General features: G+C 34.0%; 1 protein-coding gene and 1 long non-coding RNA gene across 2 annotated transcripts; both read right to left on the minus strand.

Moving 5' to 3' along the window:
• Window positions 1–5,582: 5,582 nt before the first annotated feature.
• On the minus strand, window positions 5,583–7,194 carry LOC145793437 (uncharacterized). Its single transcript, XR_014333860.1, has 3 exons — window positions 7,073–7,194; window positions 6,844–6,966; window positions 5,583–5,989 (listed from the first exon to the last, which is right to left on the minus strand). It is a non-coding gene; the product is annotated as an uncharacterized LOC145793437 (long non-coding RNA).
• Window positions 7,195–8,397: 1,203 nt separating this feature from the next.
• LOC114314350 (Microsomal signal peptidase 25 kDa subunit (SPC25)) lies at window positions 8,398–20,284 on the minus strand. The gene is made up of 5 exons (XM_028260830.2): window positions 19,809–20,284; window positions 19,524–19,675; window positions 18,943–19,024; window positions 8,809–8,951; window positions 8,398–8,712 (listed from the first exon to the last, which is right to left on the minus strand). The coding sequence occupies exons 1-5, from the start codon at window positions 19,929–19,931 to the stop codon at window positions 8,616–8,618; spliced, it is 597 nt and encodes a 198-aa protein (XP_028116631.2). The 5' UTR covers window positions 19,932–20,284; the 3' UTR covers window positions 8,398–8,615.
• Window positions 20,285–20,885: the final 601 nt, after the last annotated feature.

The raw sequence follows: 20,885 nt of genomic DNA on the forward strand, positions 1-20,885 counted from the left end.
ATGGCGGGGCCTTTCTTGAACAAATTGAAATCCCAAGCTCCTCTTCCATCTTAGACCCTCTTACGTCACATGAAAGTATATGAAGTTGCCTAACCAAATAATTTTTTACAGCTTATTTGTTGATCTTTTATGACGCTGGTAATTGTAAATTCATCTTCTTGGTTGAATTCAATCGGTTTCCATAGACGGCGCCAATTGTATGGACAAAAAAAAAAAAAAAACCGTATTTGATGATAAAGAAATCCAGCGAAGAAGATGATCAGCACCATCACACGATTATTATTTACAAGACAAAACACCTCCAGCCGTAGCCGGGAGCCCTCCGACACCTAAATCAGTACTCTAATATTATCAAAATATTTAATGGACTAATATTCATATAGAGAAATTGCCTACCTCAACCCATGTAGATGTTGCCTATTTATAATATCCAGTGACTTACCTCACAAGTAGTTTGAATATTCCAGAAGTCCTATCCCAAACAATCTTCAGTTGTTTAAGACTTCTATATCGATAGGATTTCATATCCTGATGAGCTTTGCATAACATAAAACACTAATGCAGTGCTTGATAAAAATTTGACAATTGTCATACACATGATCATTTATAATTACGTCACGGGACTCACATAATTCCTGTATTATTTTTATTCCCTCTCATATATATATATATATATATATATAACTTATAATGAAATATCATAGTAAAAATGAGAGAGAGATTTAAGATGTGAAATTTATAACAAATTATTAGTAGTTATATATATGAGAAATATTATGCAAATTAATGTTATATATTATGTAAATACTTGATAATTGATTAGAATGTTTTTCAATATACATCAATCCGCTTAAAACCGTCTAAACCATGATTTATCAATCTGCCAATCTATCATGTGATTTGTAATTTACTATTAAACCGGTTAAATCGCATCACGTACACCCCTATTACAATCCGGTCAAAGAATTTTACCATTCATATAAAGTCATATAACTAACCAAAATGTATTGAAAACAAAAACACAAGAATTTTGAAGATGGATGATCCCTCGCCTCATAATTCTCACTAAGTCGATATCATCGGTTTGTGGTGTAAATTTATGTAACATAAATGGGAAATTCTAACATATATCCCTTTGAAAAAAGTGTATGATATATATTCTTAGTTATGACTAATTTTTTTTTCTTTAGTTACGACTAATTTTTTTTTTAGTTATGATATTATTTTAATTAAAACTCATGAATTTTTTAATTATATCTCATGTTATATTTATTTATAATATTTTTAAAAATTATGATTCAAAAAATTAATAATATATTATATTTTTTAATTATAAAGTGCATATAGTATTTCCTACCAAAATTAACTCCCAACTTTTGCAGCGCTGCACTGCATTGGATCAACTTGTTACCAAACGTACAGATTAATGCTGGGGAAATAACTGAACCGTGGTGCAGTGAAAAAAAAATAATAATAAAAAATAATGAAAAAGTACAGAATTTAATTATTTAAATACACAATATTGTTTTTACTGATTTACAATTATTTTTTTACTGTATGACTGCACAGTTATTTCCCCATTCATGTTTCATAACTGGTCGCACAATAAAAAGAGGAAATTTGTGGGTGATTTCGTTTGGAGAATTACTTGTCAGTAGAATTAAAAAATTATTTATAAATTAATGAAAAAATTATAACTTTACATATTAATATTTATAATAAATATCATTAATTTGAGAATAATTTTTTAGATATAGACTAGAATGATATTTCTCCCCTTCCGATTGGCAATTAGTTTTTTAGTATTTTTTTTTTAAATTTTTTTTAATGAAGTAGAAAAAAAGTAGGATAAATTGCAAATATAACTTCTAATTTTTTTTTTAAAATACAGATTATTTCATGTGATTTTGAAAATTATAAATATGCTCTAGTTAAAATCTTTTATTTAACAGAAAAAATAAAAATTTTTACTACTCTTTTATACACAATAAAATTACATGAATTGTTAATTAAAATTTATTTCTGACATCATTAAAAGATATTAATTGGCTTGATAATTTATTAATAAAATAAGTAATTTGTAATACAATTAGAAACTTGAAAGGGTAGAATATAATTTCCAAAACTATAGGAGGCAATTCGTATTTTATGCAAACTTTAGGTGGTGTATTTGTAATTGATCTAAAAATAATGTGTTTGAAAATAATTTTTTAAAATTATATTGAAAACTATAAAATTATTAAATAATTGACTTTTTTTAAGTGATTTTTTTTATTGACCTTTTAGTTTTTTTTTTTTTGGTTTTTCTTCTGACATTTTGGCTATTTTAACCAAAAAGTTAAGTTTACAAACGGGGTCTTACCTAGGTATGATGTACTTTTTTGACATTTAAAAATAAACACATAATTTCATGTAGTTTTTGAACTAAAGTGTACTTTTATATCGTTAACTGTTTAAGTGAAAAGACAAAAGTACCCTTACACGTAAGTAAATTTCATTATTATATAAGGGCAATGCTAGAGACCTCTAATTTAGAGGCTCTAAACACACCTCTAATGAGGTGGAAAAGGCCACAAAAAAAAAAACCAAGACACAGCACTGATGTGGCAGTGGGTGGGATCCACTGCCACATCACTAGTGGTACCTCTAATTAGAGGTCCCAAGCATTTTTCATTATATAAACTTTATTTTCGTCATTTTTTTTTAAATTCAAAATGCCCTTTAACCTCCTTTTGTCTGGGCACATGTTTTACACTTACTATTAGTTTAACAATTTACATTTATCTACAAATTACAGAAATTATATACTTTTTTTCAAATAACGTAAAAGAGGCAACGAATGAGACATCCCAAAGGGACCAAGTTTTGGTTGGACAATGGACAAGGTGGTCCCCCACCTACACAGCATCATGGTCCTCCTTTGTAGCTCTGAGTTTGCAAACAATAGATTTAGGAGACGAAGACAACCCAACCCTTTGGAATCTACTGCTCGTTTTTCTTATCTTGTCAAGTGCAATCTCAAGGCTCCAACGTTTCCTCAAACCTATGAATAAGATTACAAATTTTTTTTTTTTTTCAAGAATCATTTGTGTGGAGGACAAGAATGCATGTAGATGATTCCTTTTGTAAGGAGAATAAGTGGGAGACATGAGACAAGCAAAACGAAGTGCATCAATGTTGGCATCCTCTGAATCTCTTTAGTACTCGCAAGTTGATTTTTAGTGGTTTTTAAAAAAAATTTATTTTGATTAAAATATAAAGTAAAATGAAATTAATATGTTTGGAATTTTTTTTTTTGGTTTTTATGAAAAAACATGTAAAAAGTAAAGTGAACGGAAATGAATCTTCAAGTTTTTTATGAGTTGATTTTTTTTTTTTTGACTTTTTTAATAACTTTTTAACTAAAATAATTACTTACTAAACGGCTCTCAATAAAAAATAATTTAATTTAATGGAGATTGTTAATGGCCAATTAATGAAGAGTGATTGTAGGAGTGCAAAAATGGCCCGCGACTCGCTGGTGGTCCGGGGTAGGCCGGGCCCGTTTAGGGTCAAGCCTCTAGGCCTAGGCCTGGGCCATCGTTTTGGAGTTCGGTTTAGCCCGTGGCCTAGCACATCGGCCCGCTTAAGGCCTGGCCCGAAACCCAGCCCGCCTAAGGCTCAATATCTTTTTTAGTAAAAAATAATAAAATTTTAGTAGAAAAAATTTTTAAAAACAAGAAAAAATAGTTAGGCCTGCCTAAGCCTGAAACTAGGCCCATGTCTACTAGGTTGGCTCGAGACCCGGTCCACCAGCCCGTCTAAAGCCCAAATACCACTAGGCCTAATTTTTTGGCCCGTGGCCTGAATTTTGGCAAGAGCCCATGAAGCCCGACATGGGCCAGATTTACACCCCTAAGTGATTGTTAAATGCCAAACAATGGGTGAATTACAAATACACCCCATGAGATTTGCTTAAAATACCTATTGTCTCATGTGGTTTGGAAAATTACAAATACCTCCCTGTCAGAATTTTTTATTTAATAGAATTAATTGAAAAAGTAAAAATTTTAACTATTCACCTATACAATTATAAAATTATCTGAATTATTAATTGAAATAAAATTTTAACATTATTAAAAATTGTTAATTAAATTGATGATTTGTTAATGAAATGACCTATTTGTTATGAAATTAGAAACCTTAGGGAGTATAATATAATTTCTAGAATCACAAGAGATAATTTGTAATTTAATTAAATCTTAAAGAGTATATTTATAATTTACCCCCAAACAATTTAATCCAGAGAATACATGTTAAGGGACTCCATAAGAATACAGGCCAAGTTTGGGAAGTTTCCAAAAAGTTAAAAAGTCAAAAAGTTATTTAAAAAGTTAAAAAGTTATCACTATTCACCAAAAGTCAACAATTACGACTGCACAACTCTCAATACTAATTTTCCCCTACACATTAATTTATACAATTTTTTAATACACATTTTTCCATAAAAAGTCAAAAAGTTAACCCAAACATTTATATTTTCAACCTAAACTTTTTAGTCTAAAAAGACAAAAAATACACTTATTTAGGACACCCCAAACAACCCCCTAAATTCATATAATATTAACCTACTTTTTGTCAGCCTCTTAGCAACAAATGAATTCTGAAGAGGTGAAAATTTAGTCATCCTCACCTTGTGATACATCTCTCTTCAATAAAATATTTTTTTTAATGATATTTACTATAAATTTTTGGCTAAAAAATTATCTCAAAAGTGAGATATATATTATAAATTTAAAATTGATAAGATATGAAACACATTCAGAATAATTGTGGTCCATAAATATATTTGTTTAGATAGTTTTTCAATGCAAGTAATGTCATATCTCTAATGAAGTTAAGATGATGTCATTCATGTAATTTTCACTATTACAATGGTAATGTGAAAATCCTAATTAATAATATCTAATATTATTATTACATTTAATATTTACTTTATAATGAGGTGATGTCATTCATGGATTTCATCAATATATATAGTTTAGTTGAATATATTGGAACCATCCACATAATGGCAAGGGGAGGAGGGGTCCATTTTAATGGCTAAACATCACAAAACATTGTGTAGGTATTGGTACATTAAAATTGAATATTGTTAGGCCCTACAATACAACACCTCATGAAGGCTCTATATTATTTTTTACATCAATTGTTTGTTGGGCAGAGTACCTGCAGATAGAGACTTCCCCATATTTAGGGCTTGTTTGGAAAGGCCGGTTTAGTCAAAAAATTACTAAAAAAGTTAAAAAGCCAACAACTCATATCCAAAAGTGAAAGATTCTCTTTTCTCTTTACTTTTTGCACATCTTTTCGTAAAAAGCCAAAAAGTTATCCCAAACATACTAGTTTTTCTTAGCTCATATTTTAGCCAAATAGCCAAAAAGTTACTAAATTAGCCTGTTCCCAAACGGGGCCTTAGATAAAGATTTCTGATAGATTTTCATATGCATTTCAGCTTGTGCAATTCCAAATCCAATGGTTTATAATTTTTTTGGCTGCACCTGCAATATATTTTTTTCCCAACAGTCTGCTATAGCTTGTGCCAAATTAGAATAACATTAAAATTTATATTAAATTTGGTACAGAGTTTGACAATGCCAAATCTTCTCAATCATCACAGCTGCATTCTATCCCTTCCAACAGTTTTCTCAGCCAAAATCACAAACACAGAAGAAGCAACCAAATCTAAAAATATGCAAAACCCAGAAACCACAAACAAGGGACTGGTTTGGCCAAGAGTCACATTTATCTCTTAGGTAGCCTACCGGTTCGTTCATCTCTTTATCATCTTCATATTCAACCGGACCACACAAGTGAAAGTGTTAAAAGACTTTAGAACATCAACTCTCTAAGTCATCGATACTTAAGACCATAAGCCCTATTTATTTTAAGAGATAAAGGGTGGGATTGGATTAATAGTGAAGTGAAGCCCACAAACATCATGCTTGTCCTGCAAAACTATCATGGATTAAAAGTCCCTTTCAATGAGAGGACTAGCAATCCCATAGTAGACTTGGATTTGCTAATCCAATCCTATGGGATTGGAGGTGAAATAATGATCTTATTGCTTCTATTTTACAAACAGTAATGCTACGGACCCAAATATAAAAATTCTAAAATTACTCAGAATTTTATATCAATGGCTCAGATTGATATCATATGTGAACCACACATTTCAACAATTCAGTCTCCATCACATATACCCATTTCTGAGTAAATTTTAGATCCCAAATTCTAGGACCCTAGTTTTTTTGTTTTACCAAAACAATGATGACACTTTTTATATAATAAAGACTTTTATGTAATTATATAAATTTAATCTCAATCAACTAATCACACTAGGACACATCTCAAACCTAATGTCCACACTCTAATAATCTCATACTCAATCGCACTATACTAATAATCTCATCTAACCTAGTCTAAATTTCTCTCTAACAGTTGTCATTTAGCGGTTAATAAATTATTACTTTCATGGGTTCCATTTTAGGTGGTGTTTGGTGTGTTAGCTTTTTGATTATTTTGGTCAAAATATCCAATCACATCACTCTTTTCACTTTTTTATATGTTCTTTTATAAAAATAAAAAACCGATTAAAATAGACAATTTTCAAACAGCATCATAGATTGGCAAGCATGTATGTCTGTGGTTTTGATCCCAACGAGTCCTTGTGCCTGTTCTTTAAACGAGTAGTTCCAATTAGTATTTTGGCGGTCCCACCAATTTAAGAGATAAGTTGTGTGGTATATATATAATGCTTGTTTCTTTGTTGAGATAAGTTGGGTGTATATATATTCCACATACCAAGGCTGAGAGCAAGTTCGAGATGTAGGATTTGTGTGGTTGATCAGTGACTTTCACTTGCTAATTTTGCTAAAAATTGGGTCTTCTGATTGAGACAGGACGTCAGGCCTGTTTGGTTCATTCCTACGAATTAATCAGAAAACAAAAACCAAACACTTGATTTTCAAAATTAAAAAATAAATAATTAATTATAAACAACTTTGTAAGCATTACCAAACAGAACCATCACCTATCATTATTGTGGCTTTGCTCTATATGATGGATTGTGGCTGTCACAGCACAGCACTGCACTGCACTTCTTTTCCTTCTATTGGCAACTGTATCTTGAATTTACAACAAGGGTTCCAATTTAGCTCAAGTTTGGTAAACTCTTATTATATATAAATCTTAATTCTAACTCATTATTCTTCAAATCTTAAATATTTTTTTATAGAATGGATAGATTAGATATTTGAAGCAGTGAATAAATGATTTATTCAATATATTTATATAGATTAGTGACTTTATTATACTTCTAAAATGTGACTTAAATGTGAAAGCTCTTAAATCGAATCGTACCGTTTCAAATTATACAATAATACAACCATACGGCAACGATTACATGTCTAAAATGGAGACCGTACCAAGTTGAAAATTTGTTAGGCACTTACTAACCGATAGTAGGATTGCTACATGTTTATGTACGCACTAATAAGGAATGACAAGGACAAAACGGGCGGGCAAGTCCAATTCTTGGTAGTCCCTCCAAACTAACTAAAGGTGAACCAAATATATGCAAATTTTTTTTTTTTTTTGGAGCTGTCTGTTTATTTTAATTTTAAAATTTCTAACAACGATACAAATCAAATCAATGGAAATATTACATTTAAATTTTAATTCTTTGCACATTAAAAAATAAATAACCCATAATACACATTACAAAATAAAAGTTATAACAGAGCACTTTCACTATTTATTTCTAATGTGAAATTTAAAAACAAAAAATAAAAAAACCTCTTTTGAATTCCTCTTTAACATCAAATCGACAAAATTAAAAATTGAATCATAACATTTAGCCCGTTTTGATTTCTCAACAAAGAAAACCAAAAAGATCACTTCTGCTAAATTTTTACTAATATCGTCCAAACTACACTGCTTCCACCAATCTATAACAATGAATGCGGGAAATCCAAAAAAAACAAGCATTATAATCTAAACCGCCATCCCTTAATCCACCCAAATAAGCCAAGTCCAACAATTGGGCTTTTTATTGCCAAAAAGGTCCGGCTTCATTAAGAGCATAGAAAGATCTATTTGCAAGTAAACTATGTAACCTCAAGCACCCAATTGCCAAACCAACTCAAAAAAAGTATGAAATAAATAACAAACCTGGCATTACATTGCCCAAAAAAGTAGCCACCAATCCACTTTTGTAGTTGCACAGACGCCCAAGCTAATGTTACACGGTAAGTTTGGCCGACTCCAGACCCAAATTTCCAATGAATAACAATCAACTTCTGCTTCTATAAATTATAGTTACATTGGGCATCAAAGAAATTCGCTAGTTAATGAAAATAGACCCAAAGGATGACAAATGCACCCAAAATTTCATTTACTTAAAAAAGTTCTAAATTCTCTTCGCATTTTATCGCAATGTCGATTTCATAGTTTCAGCTCAAAATCCATTCAAGCAATAACCCATAATTTCAATTTAAAGATCATCTAAGTTCGATAAAATAGGGAGCCCCTTTTGTCAGACTAGGATCCTATCAAAGGAGGTCTATACCTCAAATTCACTTGCTCTTTTTAGATTCTCTTCCATAATCATTTATTAGCCCGTCTACATCTTTCCAGAAGAGGCCCTCCACCAGAATTCCATCCTTGGTGAACCTGCAACCATGCATAATTTCAGAAATACAGCAGGGATATCAATGCATATTGGAATTTTGACAAGCAATGCAATGAGAGAGAGAGAGAGAGAGAAACCACTGAGTGACACTCTTTGTAAATTCCACGGGTGGCTTTGCAGATACTGATTTGGGATCTGCACTTGCTACAGTAAGAGTGTACATATCAGAGAACCTTGGCAGCTTGGAAGAGACCACCAATCCAGTGCTGTTAAACGATCCCTGAAAAACAAAATGAGATAACTACTGATAAATGGAGAATAAAAAGAAAAACAAATGAACATGTTTCTAAGGTAATTCTGGATGAGGCTAAGGTTATCTGTCAACTGAAGATGAAGAAACATCGATCTATCAATTAAAATTGTTAGTCCACGCATCAAATATATATCTGGCGAGATGACCTTGAATTTCCCTCCCTCCTTTTTCAGAGTAAATCACAACTGTTTATCCTTTGTTCTGTTTAATTGTCAGGAATATTAAATAGGAAAATAATTTTAGAGAAAAGTAAAGGCAAATATAAAAGAATCTTTTTTCCATCTACCATAACTTTGCAAGAAAGTTTGTAGGCAGATTAAATATCAACTTTCCCATGATGCATATTCCCATACTTTTTACAAGAAATGCAACGAGGAAAAGTGTCTTTGAGAAAGAACCCATGGTGGGACCATTGGATTTACAGTAATAACTTTGTGGAATTTGTATTTTTCCAAATCCACCATTGCATAGCATAAACCTCCCATATTTTGCTGTGTGCAGCAAACATCAGCTGTGGAACCACAACAAGCTATCCCTTGTGCCTACGGAACTCTAAAACTATGAATATCTTTTTTGGATAATTTTGCCTAGTAGAGGCTGGATTTTCTCCTCTAATTCTAGGTCTAACTGTGTTTTTCTGTGTTGGTACGATTTCTCGTAGCCTGGGGTTGAAGTCCGAGTTACTACTAGACGCCATAAAGATTTTTGATCCCTTTCTGAGTGAAGAAATCTAGGTGTCGAGACAAAATCCTTTGGATAATCCTAACTTGTTTAATCCTTGATTAAGCTTCTTGTTTTTGTTTAACTTGGCTCTGATACCAAAATGGACCATAACCCACTGCCCATACAGCGCCGTCTTACATTTGCCCGCAGGGTCTAAGACAGTCAAGGCGCACTCCATTCAGTACCTATCAGCTTGCAACCCAAAGTTGATCGAACTTGGGCATCCCCTACGGAGAGCTACGCTTCATGCCTTTCCTGGTCACATACGAGAGGCTCGGGGCTCATCATTATTGCTCTGATACCAAAATGGACCATAACCCACTGCCCATACAAGAGCCCGTGAAGCATAGCCTAGTTTTAACTCACCCCTAAACTATTTTACCCAACGTGTACACGCACTTAAATTATTGACCCGAAACACGTGACACACCCTGTTACTCTTCCATAAATAAACTTAATGGAAAAAGAACATGTGGCATCATGTCCTAATTTGTCTTTTAAAAGGCTATTGAAGTATATGTTTTACCTAAGGGGTTTATTTTGAGGAAGCTAAGACCAGGACATTCCCACTTCATGGGGTCTCTCTCTCTCTCTCTCATAAATACACACATTATACATATTTATAACAGCCAACGAAACCACCATGTATTCAACAACCCACCTCTTTACCGTGCACAACTAGCTACTATACAAAGATTACAAATAGATATGTAATTAAAAGACCCCCAAACTGCCCCATAATACTATCCACCCATCAACACTAACTATTTCTAAAAGGAAAAGTCAATGCAACATCCGTTGCTTCCATGGTTGTGTGAATAGTGTGCACAAAAATGAAGATGGTGATGCTCATATGGTACAGAACAAGAATGGCTTTACATATGTATGTATGCTTGTAATTTCATACTCAAATGGTTTGGAGTGAGCAAAAAAATTTTGAGTATTAGACGATCTCCGAGGGACATAGCAATGGTGGTGGTCCAACAATGACAGTCACTATGAAATGGGGTTGTGATGACCATGGTAAGTGTAGAAGATGAGATAGATTAATTGGTTTACTTCATGTATTTGGGTGTTGAACAGAGGTCCAGGTTGATGAACCGTAGAATGGTGGTAAGGGTGGTTAATGGCGGGGATAGCAATAAGGGGATGGAATTGTGCAGGTCTCATGTGTGAGATTGAAGATGGGTGAGAGACTGAAAACAAGAAACTTTATAGAGAAGGGAGAGGGACAAAGAGCTGTAAGTGTGCCAGCTGCCAGTGGTGGTTGGTTGTGATGCAATGAAGGTGGAGGTGGCAGCAACTGTTTCCAGTAAATCAAGAGACAGAACATGTATGCTTCTATTTAATTTTGTATAAATTTTGATTGCATGGTTGCCAATACGGCATTTAACCAAGTCAATGGGTGTTAAGAATTTTTAAGCATTAGTTGAAGGGATGTTGGTAAGCCATCAATCAAAATAGTCTTATCAGAAGTAATAGTGAGCCTTTCTTAAAGAAAGGGATTCAATTTGTGGCGCACCAAGGGCATGGATAGAGAGGTCTTGGAATGATCCCATCATGTTGACTTGTTCTCAGCAATTTCTAACCTGCTTTATAATGCTGAATAATTAAGATTTAATAATAAATAAGTAGTAGACATTCTCAACTCCTATGGCGGATTCCTCCCTACCATGGGAACCAAGACGGGACAATGTATTCTTGAAGACAACCATTTTATTTAATTTTTTTTTAGAGCAACAACAAGATTTTATTAAAAATAAGTGTGAAAGAGGACAAGGAGTCCTCATACAAAGAGAGAGAGAGAGCGAAACAAAAACATAAAACTCATAGGCCAAGGAAAGGCAAACAGCAGCCCAATCCCTAGAGATCAAGAACAAGGGAACTCCTTTAAAAGGAGGGGGATACAAGTGCCCAAAATGACGCCAAATAATCCACCCTATCCCAGAAAGCCTCTACACTTGCTTCCTTGCCATCAAAGATTCTAGCATTTCTCTCCAACCATATGGCCCAAAAAATAGCAAAAACAATGCTTGTCCACATTGTTTTGGCTCTCTTGGTTCTCCCAAACCCTATGATCTATGAACATAGACCCGATGATGAGCATCATCTCTTCTCGTTCGATATAACACCTCCTGAGATTTATCATTGCCAACATAATTGGGATCAACAAAACCCACTGCCACACCACAAGATCGTTGTCTTATTCCCACTGGAATAGTATTACAAATCCCATTTGGCATGTATGGAAGAATTGCACCTCGATCCGGATTGGCACTGGAACATGGAATCCACGTCGGAGCAGGTGTTAGATTATAGCGCTTCTTTCTGGTAATTAGAAATTATAGATAGCTCAGACTAGTTAATATATTTTTACCCAGACCAGTATATAGATTATGACAAATATATGGGAACAAAACATTAAGGAATGGTATGAAAAATCAGAAACTTCACGCCTGAACTACCTTGATCTTTCCACAACTGTTAAGCCATCTTAGAGCATTTTGTGGAAAATGTAATGCCCTAACCTGTGCCTTATGCTCTACACATTATTTGCCTTTTATAGAGAAGTTGTCCACATGACATAGCATCTCAATAATCGACTTTTACAAAAGTAAAGATAAAGTTCAGAGGCTTCTGCTTCTTCTTCCAGGGTCTCCAGTTCTTCAGCCTTGAACAATTTAAGTGCTAAGTAAAAGACGCAGGCCCTATATCTGGCAGAGAGGAGTAAGCCCAGTGAAACCCTGTGGTGAAATCGTCATCAGCTTCAGCTTCCATGGGATTGATTTGGAAGTTTGTCACTCTGGTGGTTATCGCTAACAGCTGATCGAGCTACAGCTTCAAGTTTGAGTTGTTGTTTTCTTACAAGTACCTGGAGACTGAATGCAAGAATGCTGCTTTCCAGAAGTCTCTCAGAAATCTGGAATTTTGTAAAGAAATACCTATTCCAGGTTATTACAAGGAGTCAGAAAGAAAGTATGGCATAAGGAAGGCAACAACATACAAAGGCAAGCCACATTCTTCCTTCATTACCGTCTCCCATGGTAATAAGGTTATTGGTAAACGAAATCCATCTCATCATCGGGTCTATGTTCATAGATCTGAGGAAGTATTGGAGTTTATCCCTTACATCTGTGAATCCTTGCATGGACACATGTGAACATGCAGAAATTCAAGCCCTGCTCATCCAAGAAGAAGACGAAGCCATGGAAAAGGCAAGAACAGCTCTAAACCGAATAAGAAGCATTTGAATCCAGTCCCGCGAAGCAACCCACTGCTCATCATATAAGCCGAACAGCCGCTGCCATAATACACAAGCCACCGAGCAATGGAGAAATAGATGATCCATTTCCTCCAAGTTCCTTTTGCACATCACACACCATTGAGGGCAAAGAGAGTGATTAGGACTTCTCCTGTGGAAAATATTATTAGTTGTTACACCCTTTTGAGCCAGAGACCACATAAAAAACTTCACTTTATGAGGGACCAGTGTTTTAAAAAACCCTAGGCGCATCGAGGCACCAAGGTCACCTGGAGCCTAAGCCCCGAGGCGCGACGCGAGGAGAGGCGCGCGCCTCACCAAAGCGAGGCGCAAGTTATAGAAGTTAAGCAAAATATTAATAAAGCACAATTTTCAACATAAACAAATATTTAATATGTATATTATTAATTTTTTTAATAAGAAGAAAAAAAATAATTAATTTTTTAATATATATATTATTTTATTTATTTATTATATTTTTTAAATAATGTGTTTTAATTAATTATTTTATTTTATTTTATATATATGTGTTTATTTTTAAATAATTAATGCATTTTATTTTACATATTATCTATAAGTATATTATATATTATATATTATATAATAGATATTGTATAATATTATATATATATATATCAATTATATTTTATATATTATAAGTATATTGTATATTATATATTATATATTATATAATAGGCATTATATAATATTATATATATATATATATGAATTAAGAAGATAAAGGGAGAGACAGAAGAGAGAGCGAGATAGATCGCCATCGCGAGAGAGAACGCGAGAGAGAGAGAGTGATCATGAACGAGACAGGAGAGAGAGAGAGAGAGAGAGAGAGAGAGAGAGAGAGAGAGATCACGATCGCGATCGCGAGAGAGAAGGCGAGAGAGAGAGAACGATCGTGGCGAGACAGAAGCGAGAAGAAGACAACGAAAGAAAGGAAGAGAAGAGAAGACGAAGACGAAGAAGAAGAAGAAGCAGAGAAGAGAAGAAGAGGAGAAGAAGAGTAGAGAGCAAAATCTGTTGGAGTGGAAGAAAGCCGAGGCGCACAAGGCGCTCGCCTTGCGCTTCGTAATAAGGCGCTCGCCTCATCGCCTAGGCAGCGCTTCCCCTGTGTCGCCTCGCCTCACCATGACTGAGGCGCAAAGCTGCACCTTGCCTCGCCTTGAGCTTAGGCGCGCGCCTAAGCGCGCTTTTTAAAACACTGTGAGGGATATCCGCTTTCCAAATTTTCTTATGAGAAGGAAATAAGGGAATAGAGGGATTATCAATAAGCTTATTAAAAAAGGATTTAGATGAAAAGACCCCTAAAGAGCCCAGATTCCACGCCCTAATATCACAAGATGAAGAAAGACAGACCCCCTTAAGCACTACCAACAAAGATGCCAGCTCCCCCGCCTCCCTATCATTCAAGTTTTTAATAAAATCAAAGTTCCAAGAGATGGGTGCCATAGAAGAGCAAGCCACCGGCGCTATTGAAAAATTTGAAGAACGAACCAACCGGTAAAGAAGAGGAAAAGATCTATCAAACGAGATATCCCCTAACCAAACATCCTCCAAAAAACGGATGTTCACCCCATTCCCCACTCTCAACGAAAAGTAGTTAGACATAAGGGGATACAAACGAGAAATGAATTTCCACGGTGAACAACAATTGCCTCTATTAACTACATTACAATCTCTACCATTAGGTTGAGCCATAGTTGCACGAAGCGGGAGCGGGAGCGGGGGAACGTGGCCACTTAGAGGAGTCGTAAATTAGGAGCGCTTATATATTATTTTTATTAATTATATTTTATTTATTATAATAAATAATGAATAATAAATTATGTTCAAATAAATAAAAAATAAAAATTAGATCTTTTATTTTATAAATTTTTAACTTTTATTTTTATTATATATGATTTAAATAGATTTCTTTTAATTAGATGATTTATTTTATTTATTATATGTTAAAAAGTTAGGAATAATAAATTTTAATAAATAATTTTTTATTTTAGACAAAAGAATTATATTATCTATGACAAATTATATTATATTATATATATATGATATATTATATTTATATTATATAATATAAAACGGAGAGGGAGAGGGAGGGAGAACAGAGATCGAGAGAGAGAGAGATGGAGAACAGAGACGAGAGAGGGAGACAAACAGCGAGACGAAGCAAACAGAGACGAGAGAGGGAGACGAAGAGAGAGATGAAGCAAACAGAGGCGAAGAGAGACGAAGAGGAGATCGAGACTGAGAGAAGAGAGAGTGACAAAGACAGTCGAGATCGACCGTGAGAGGTCTCAGCCCTAATCGCGATTCTTTCGCATTAGAAGCGCGATTCTCTCGTATTAGAAGCACGATTCTTCCTTGGAAGCGCAAAATCGCGCTTCTTCCTCAGAAGCGTGAGTCCCTTCCACGATTCCTACTACTAAGGGTTGAACTCCATACTTGCTTTTAACAACTGAACACCATAGCGAATCACTTTCAATAGAAAATCTCCACAACCACTTGCCCAAAAGAGCAATATTCCTAGCAACGATGTTTTCCAATAGCTAATCCACCTTTTTCCTTAGGAAGCGAAACCGTATCCCACCTAACCAAATGAACCCCTTTGCCCTCTTCACACCTTTCCTAAAGAAAATCTCTCATCAATTTCTCAATTTTCCTCGCAATGCTAACTAGGATTTTGAAAATGGACAAGAAATAAATAGGAACAGATCCTAATACGGATTGTACCAAAGTATATCTCCCCCCCCTAAGGCAACAAAGCTCGCTTCCATCCCTCCAATCTTTTCTCAATTTTGACAAGAACAGGTTCCCAAAAGAACGCCAATCTAGGATCTCCTCCCAATCAAAGCCCTAAGTATTTAATAGGAAAGGAATCAGTGGAACATCCCAACATATCCGCTACCCTATGCACATAGCTATCATCCAAATTAATACCCACAACACTGCTCTTGTTAAGATTGACCTTGAGGCCTGACACAATTTCAAAAATTCTCAGAATCTGTAGCAAACTCCCCACTTTATTTTCCTTCTTTGATGAGAAGAATATAGAATCGTCCACAAATTGTAAATGAATAACTCCAATCCTATCCCTTCCCACCACAAACCCCTCAATGACAGCCTTATCCTTAGCTAAATCAATAATTCTTGCAGACAACCTTTTGGAAAAGACCGGAAGAAAAATCATCTCAGCAATTCCTAAGAAAGGCCATTTGAAGGTCTCTGGTACAACCCAAACTTGCCTTCTTTAGCGGCTGCCAAGGATGTGTCCCTTACCATGGGTCATTAAATTTCTAATCAGGGGGTTTAGCCAAAGAGAAGTCCACATTAATGTATGCAAACATACTCTCTAGCAAACCTAATAGTACTTTCAAAGCATCCTGAAAAGCCATTATTCACACTAGTTTTGTTCCTTCTTGTTCATAGGAGTCTTAGTACGCTATCATGTGAAATCTGTATAACCTTTTTAAAAAAATTATATCATCAGCTGAGGCACCCAGATGAATTGAACAGCTTCTAGCAGTCAGTCAATGTGTAACTCCAAGATTTTTCTATTAATGCTCAGCAAATCAAACTGTTACAAAATGAAATTAAACAAAGTATAACATAATGATGATGATACGGATTGAAAAAATAACCTGATATCCAGAAACTATATGAGGTGAACATCTAAGAGTCTAAGACAATTAGACACACAATTAGCCATACAGCAAACAGCATGTAGAACTCATAAAACTTTTTTTTTTTTGATAAATATGTAGTAGTACTGGAAGTATTTTAGCATGATTTTGACATCATTATGACAATAGGGCTAAAACAAAATTATGCCATCATCAAGAGGTGAAAAGCTCATAAAACTTGAGTTTCTAAGGCATCGGTTCAAGGCTTTCCACATGTTTATAGAATGTAACATAACATAACAAAAAGATGTATCAGATGTACATACATAATTTTCAAAAATAAATAAACCACCTAATGGAAGCTTTGAGGTATAAGCTAAGAAGTACGAAAATGGATATAAACACATGAGATGACATGGACACGTAGACACGTATATTTTCAAAAAAAGTAGAACACGACACATAAAAAACATATTTAGCTTGCTTGGTTCCATTTTTTAAAAAAACTTTTCAGAAAATTCTACTTTCTTATTTTCCGTATTTTTTTGTTTTTAGTGAATTTTTTTTAATATTTTAAGCAATTTTTTTACTTTTTAGACACACTTAGGCCTCGTTTGGCAAGAGGCTGTTTTAGCCTAAAAACCAAAAAGTTACTAAAAAAATCAAAAAGCCAACAACTTATACCAAAAAATCAAAAATTCTCTTTTCTCTCCACTTTTTGCACAACTTTTCGTAAAAAGTCAAAAAGTCATCTCAAATATACTAGTTTTTTTTTACCTCATATTTTAATCAAAAAACCAAAAAGTTACTCAAATAGCCTGTTCCCAAACAAGGCCTTAACATAAATACACCTAAAAAGTAAAAAAAATTGTAAAAAAAACTTTAAAAAATTCACTAAATACCAAAAATACAAAAAAAATACAAGAATTTTGTACATTTTTTTATGTATTTATTAATTTTTTAAAATATTTTTTCACAAATTTTTTACTTTTTAGATACATCTAAGTAAAGTGCATCTAAAAAAGTTAAAAGAATATTTAAAATTTTAAAAGTATTCACTAAAAACAAAAAAAAACACGAAAATAAAAAAACTCAGCTTTCAAAAAACTTAATCCAGAAAACTCAAACCAAACACACTGATTACTTTTTTATATTTACTACATGTCACATTTTAATATTATATATTTATTCTATGGCAAATATTTATTGTCATCAAATTCATCAACCTTGGATATGCTACTCCAGTGAAAAACAACATAAAAAATAGAAATTGCGGCCCCAATGCGTCCTAACATGTCCGATTGAGGAAAAATAGAAACACTTCCTCCAACGTGTACATGTTCGACATGTATTGCACCCCAATATGTGACCTCTCCGCGCTTCATAGGGTATAAGTACATGAAGTCTTTCAAGAAACTTACCCAATTAAAGCTTAAAAAAAAGAACTAGTGGACCCAAACAACAGAGTAATCACGTTAGTTATTGTGTGCGCGTTGATTACTTGATTGTCAATAAATACAATGGATAAAATAACACTAGTACTGTGATGTGGTATTAACGCAGCCCAATGTACATAGTTAGACATAATCTACAGGCGTGAACTCATTAAATGCTAAAATAAAATGAACCAAAGATGAATGCTCTTCTAACAGTTTATCATAATCCACAAGCTAGAAATTGCAACAAAAGAAGAGGAAGCTGACGTGGTAGTACTGTGACAGAAGAAGAAACCACTCAAGAACAAGTTCAGGGCCTTCAAAATATAGCGATTAATAGGGCAAGAAGCCATGACTACAGTAAGCTAGATGCAAAGATAAAGCAAGCATTATTGCTTATTATAATTCTATGTAGGTAATTAAAATATAGGATGTGAATGATTACTACCAAAGTAAAGATGTATTAATTGCAAAACAATTTTCAAAACTAAAAAAAAAAATTAGTAAAGCACAAAAAAAATAAATGCAAGAGTTTCGGAGTAGATTTATATTTTCCAAACTCCAAATTATGCTAATTCACTGTTGGCAAGGCAAGAACCTAGAGCATTAAAAATTCCAAAGACGCCTATGAGACTACCTTGGACAACTCAGGCACCACCAAACATTCATCAGTCATCAGAAGAAAAAAACAAAAGGTAATGCTAGCATTTATGTAGTCAACCTTAATACAAATTATATGAGAACTAGGTCTATCACATCATAGACAAGGTTATCCTCATTCAAATCATTGATACAAAGAAGAAGACAAACTGAAACAATTGAAGGAATAAAGAAAAGCTTTAATAGATCATATTCATAACTGGTCTAAAGAAATTCTCAACTGAAAGTCAAGTACAACTTACAGGGGGAGGATAGGTAAACAAAATCGCATTCTTTTCCTTTGTGTATACGATCAGCTGCAAAAATCCATTGAAAACTATATACTTGCCAGAGTCAAAGATCAAACATATTGTGAAACACTAATATCATTGTGAAACTGAACATCTACTGCAAACACAAAAATTTTGAATTTATGATTTTCCATCACTTCAAAAAACTCAGTTCATTTGAGCCTAATACCATTAATTGGCTCTTGAACGTGAACTTTTCATTTTGCTAGGAAAAATGAAAAACAAAATATGAGAACTGAACTCCAAATTTCACATTTTTATCCTCTCTTTCATTCTCTAGTCAAACAAACAGAAGGCAAAACAAAAATAAAGACGAATTCAAATAGACATTTTAACAAAAATGAAATAGGCAACCAGACAGAAAATTTTCTATTTTGGGAAGTGGGGAAAAGAAAAAAAAAAAAAGAAAAAAAAAGAAGAGAAAGTGAAACTCAAATTTGTTCTCAATTCTACCGTTTTCTCAGCAGCCAAACAGAGGATAGCAACAAAAAAAAAAAAAAAAAAAACAGAATCTACGAGAGGAAAAAGGATATAATACGATGCAGCCAATCAGAAAATTCCTGTTCTCGGGAAACTTTTTAGGGTAAAACTGAGCGACGAGCGCAATGAAAATGATGATCGTTCCCAAAAGCAACCTAATGTTACTCATCCTCACATCTTCAATGTATCCACGGCCCGTAACGATCTAAGAATCAAAAAAAAAAAAAAAAAAAAACCACAGATCAGTAACAAAATATATCAACCATTGCACCAATCGATCACACATATACACAATTACGTATAGAGAGAGAGAGAGAGAGGAATTTGAAGTGAATTACCTCAGTGACGGACTCGTCAAGAATGTGCTTGATGGAGTGATGATCCAAGAGGTTCGCCTTTTTAGGGTTTTTGTTCGAAGAGGAGGTGTTGGTGGTCGCCATGTCTGCCTTCTTCTCTTGCATTTCGGAGAGACTAGGGTTTGTCTGAATGAAACTTGTGTGATGATCGATCGTGCAAGCTCTCTCCAAAGTCAAGTGAATTCCAAGTTGAAGAGTTGCGTCGAGTATGTGGGCTAGCCCTCTCCAGTTGAATAGGGCTCTTTAATGAATCAGTTTAAATGTGACCCGCAATAATGTGGGCCAAAGCCCACATGTGCCGTATGGTTAGGATGTGATCGAGTTTGTAGTAATTCGCCACTGCCCGTATCATATTGGCAAATAAAGAGGTAGTTGAGGTTGTGGCTGTTAACTGGCAAGGGCAAGGTGAGAAAGAGTTATTTTTGTAAATTGAAGTATGAGAATATGAATAAAACTTATATATAATATAGCACATTATGAATAATAATTTATATTTAGTGAGAATTATAAAATAAAAAATAAAATATAAATGAATAAAAATTGATATTAACTATAATAATTTTGTTATAATAAAAAACTTATATTATATTATATATATAAATATATTTAATAAATATAATCGGGAAGGGGTTGGGTAGAATGAATCAAGGAAATAAAATCCCATCTCCATTCCGGTCTCCTTCCTCCTTTCTCATCGGGGCGGGAAAACTTATAGAAGGTAAGACGGGACAGCAGGAGTAGAGCGAAGCGAGAGAAAATGACTATCTCTACATATGATTACTGATTTTATACCATCCTGTGTGGGGAAAGGAGTGACAAAACCCAGCATTGTATGCTTGTTTGGACAATAATAAGCTAAAGGAAAATGTTTGAAACCCCTTTTTGGGGAGACCCCCACCACCCCTACAGTGATGTGGACCAATGATGTATTTGTATTTGTATTTGTATTTTTTTTTCCTCTTTCTTACTTGAACCAATCACAAGTGAGTGGGGGTTGTAGGGTGATATTTTGTGGGGGTCTGAATCATTACTGTTAGCTAAAATGGTGTACACATCTCT

Source organism: Camellia sinensis, chromosome 1, assembly GCF_055761805.1.
Source record: "Camellia sinensis isolate YWXY chromosome 1, ASM5576180v1, whole genome shotgun sequence".
NCBI lineage: Eukaryota > Viridiplantae > Streptophyta > Magnoliopsida > Ericales > Theaceae > Camellia > Camellia sinensis.

What these genes read in the sequence shown, in the direction of transcription:
- LOC114314350 (XM_028260830.2), bottom strand. Translation starts at nt 19,931, where the DNA reads ATGCAAGAGAAGAAGGCAGACATGGCGACCACCAACACCTCCTCTTCG. An exon ending in CTGATTGGCTGCATCGTATT is followed by an intron (nt 19,025 to 19,523) that starts ATATCCTTTTTC and finishes TGACTCTGGCAA; the next exon opens with GTATATAGTTTTCAATGGAT. An exon ending in TGTTTACCTATCCTCCCCCT is followed by an intron (nt 8,952 to 18,942) that starts GTAAGTTGTACT and finishes TTTGTTTTTCAG; the next exon opens with GGATCGTTTAACAGCACTGG.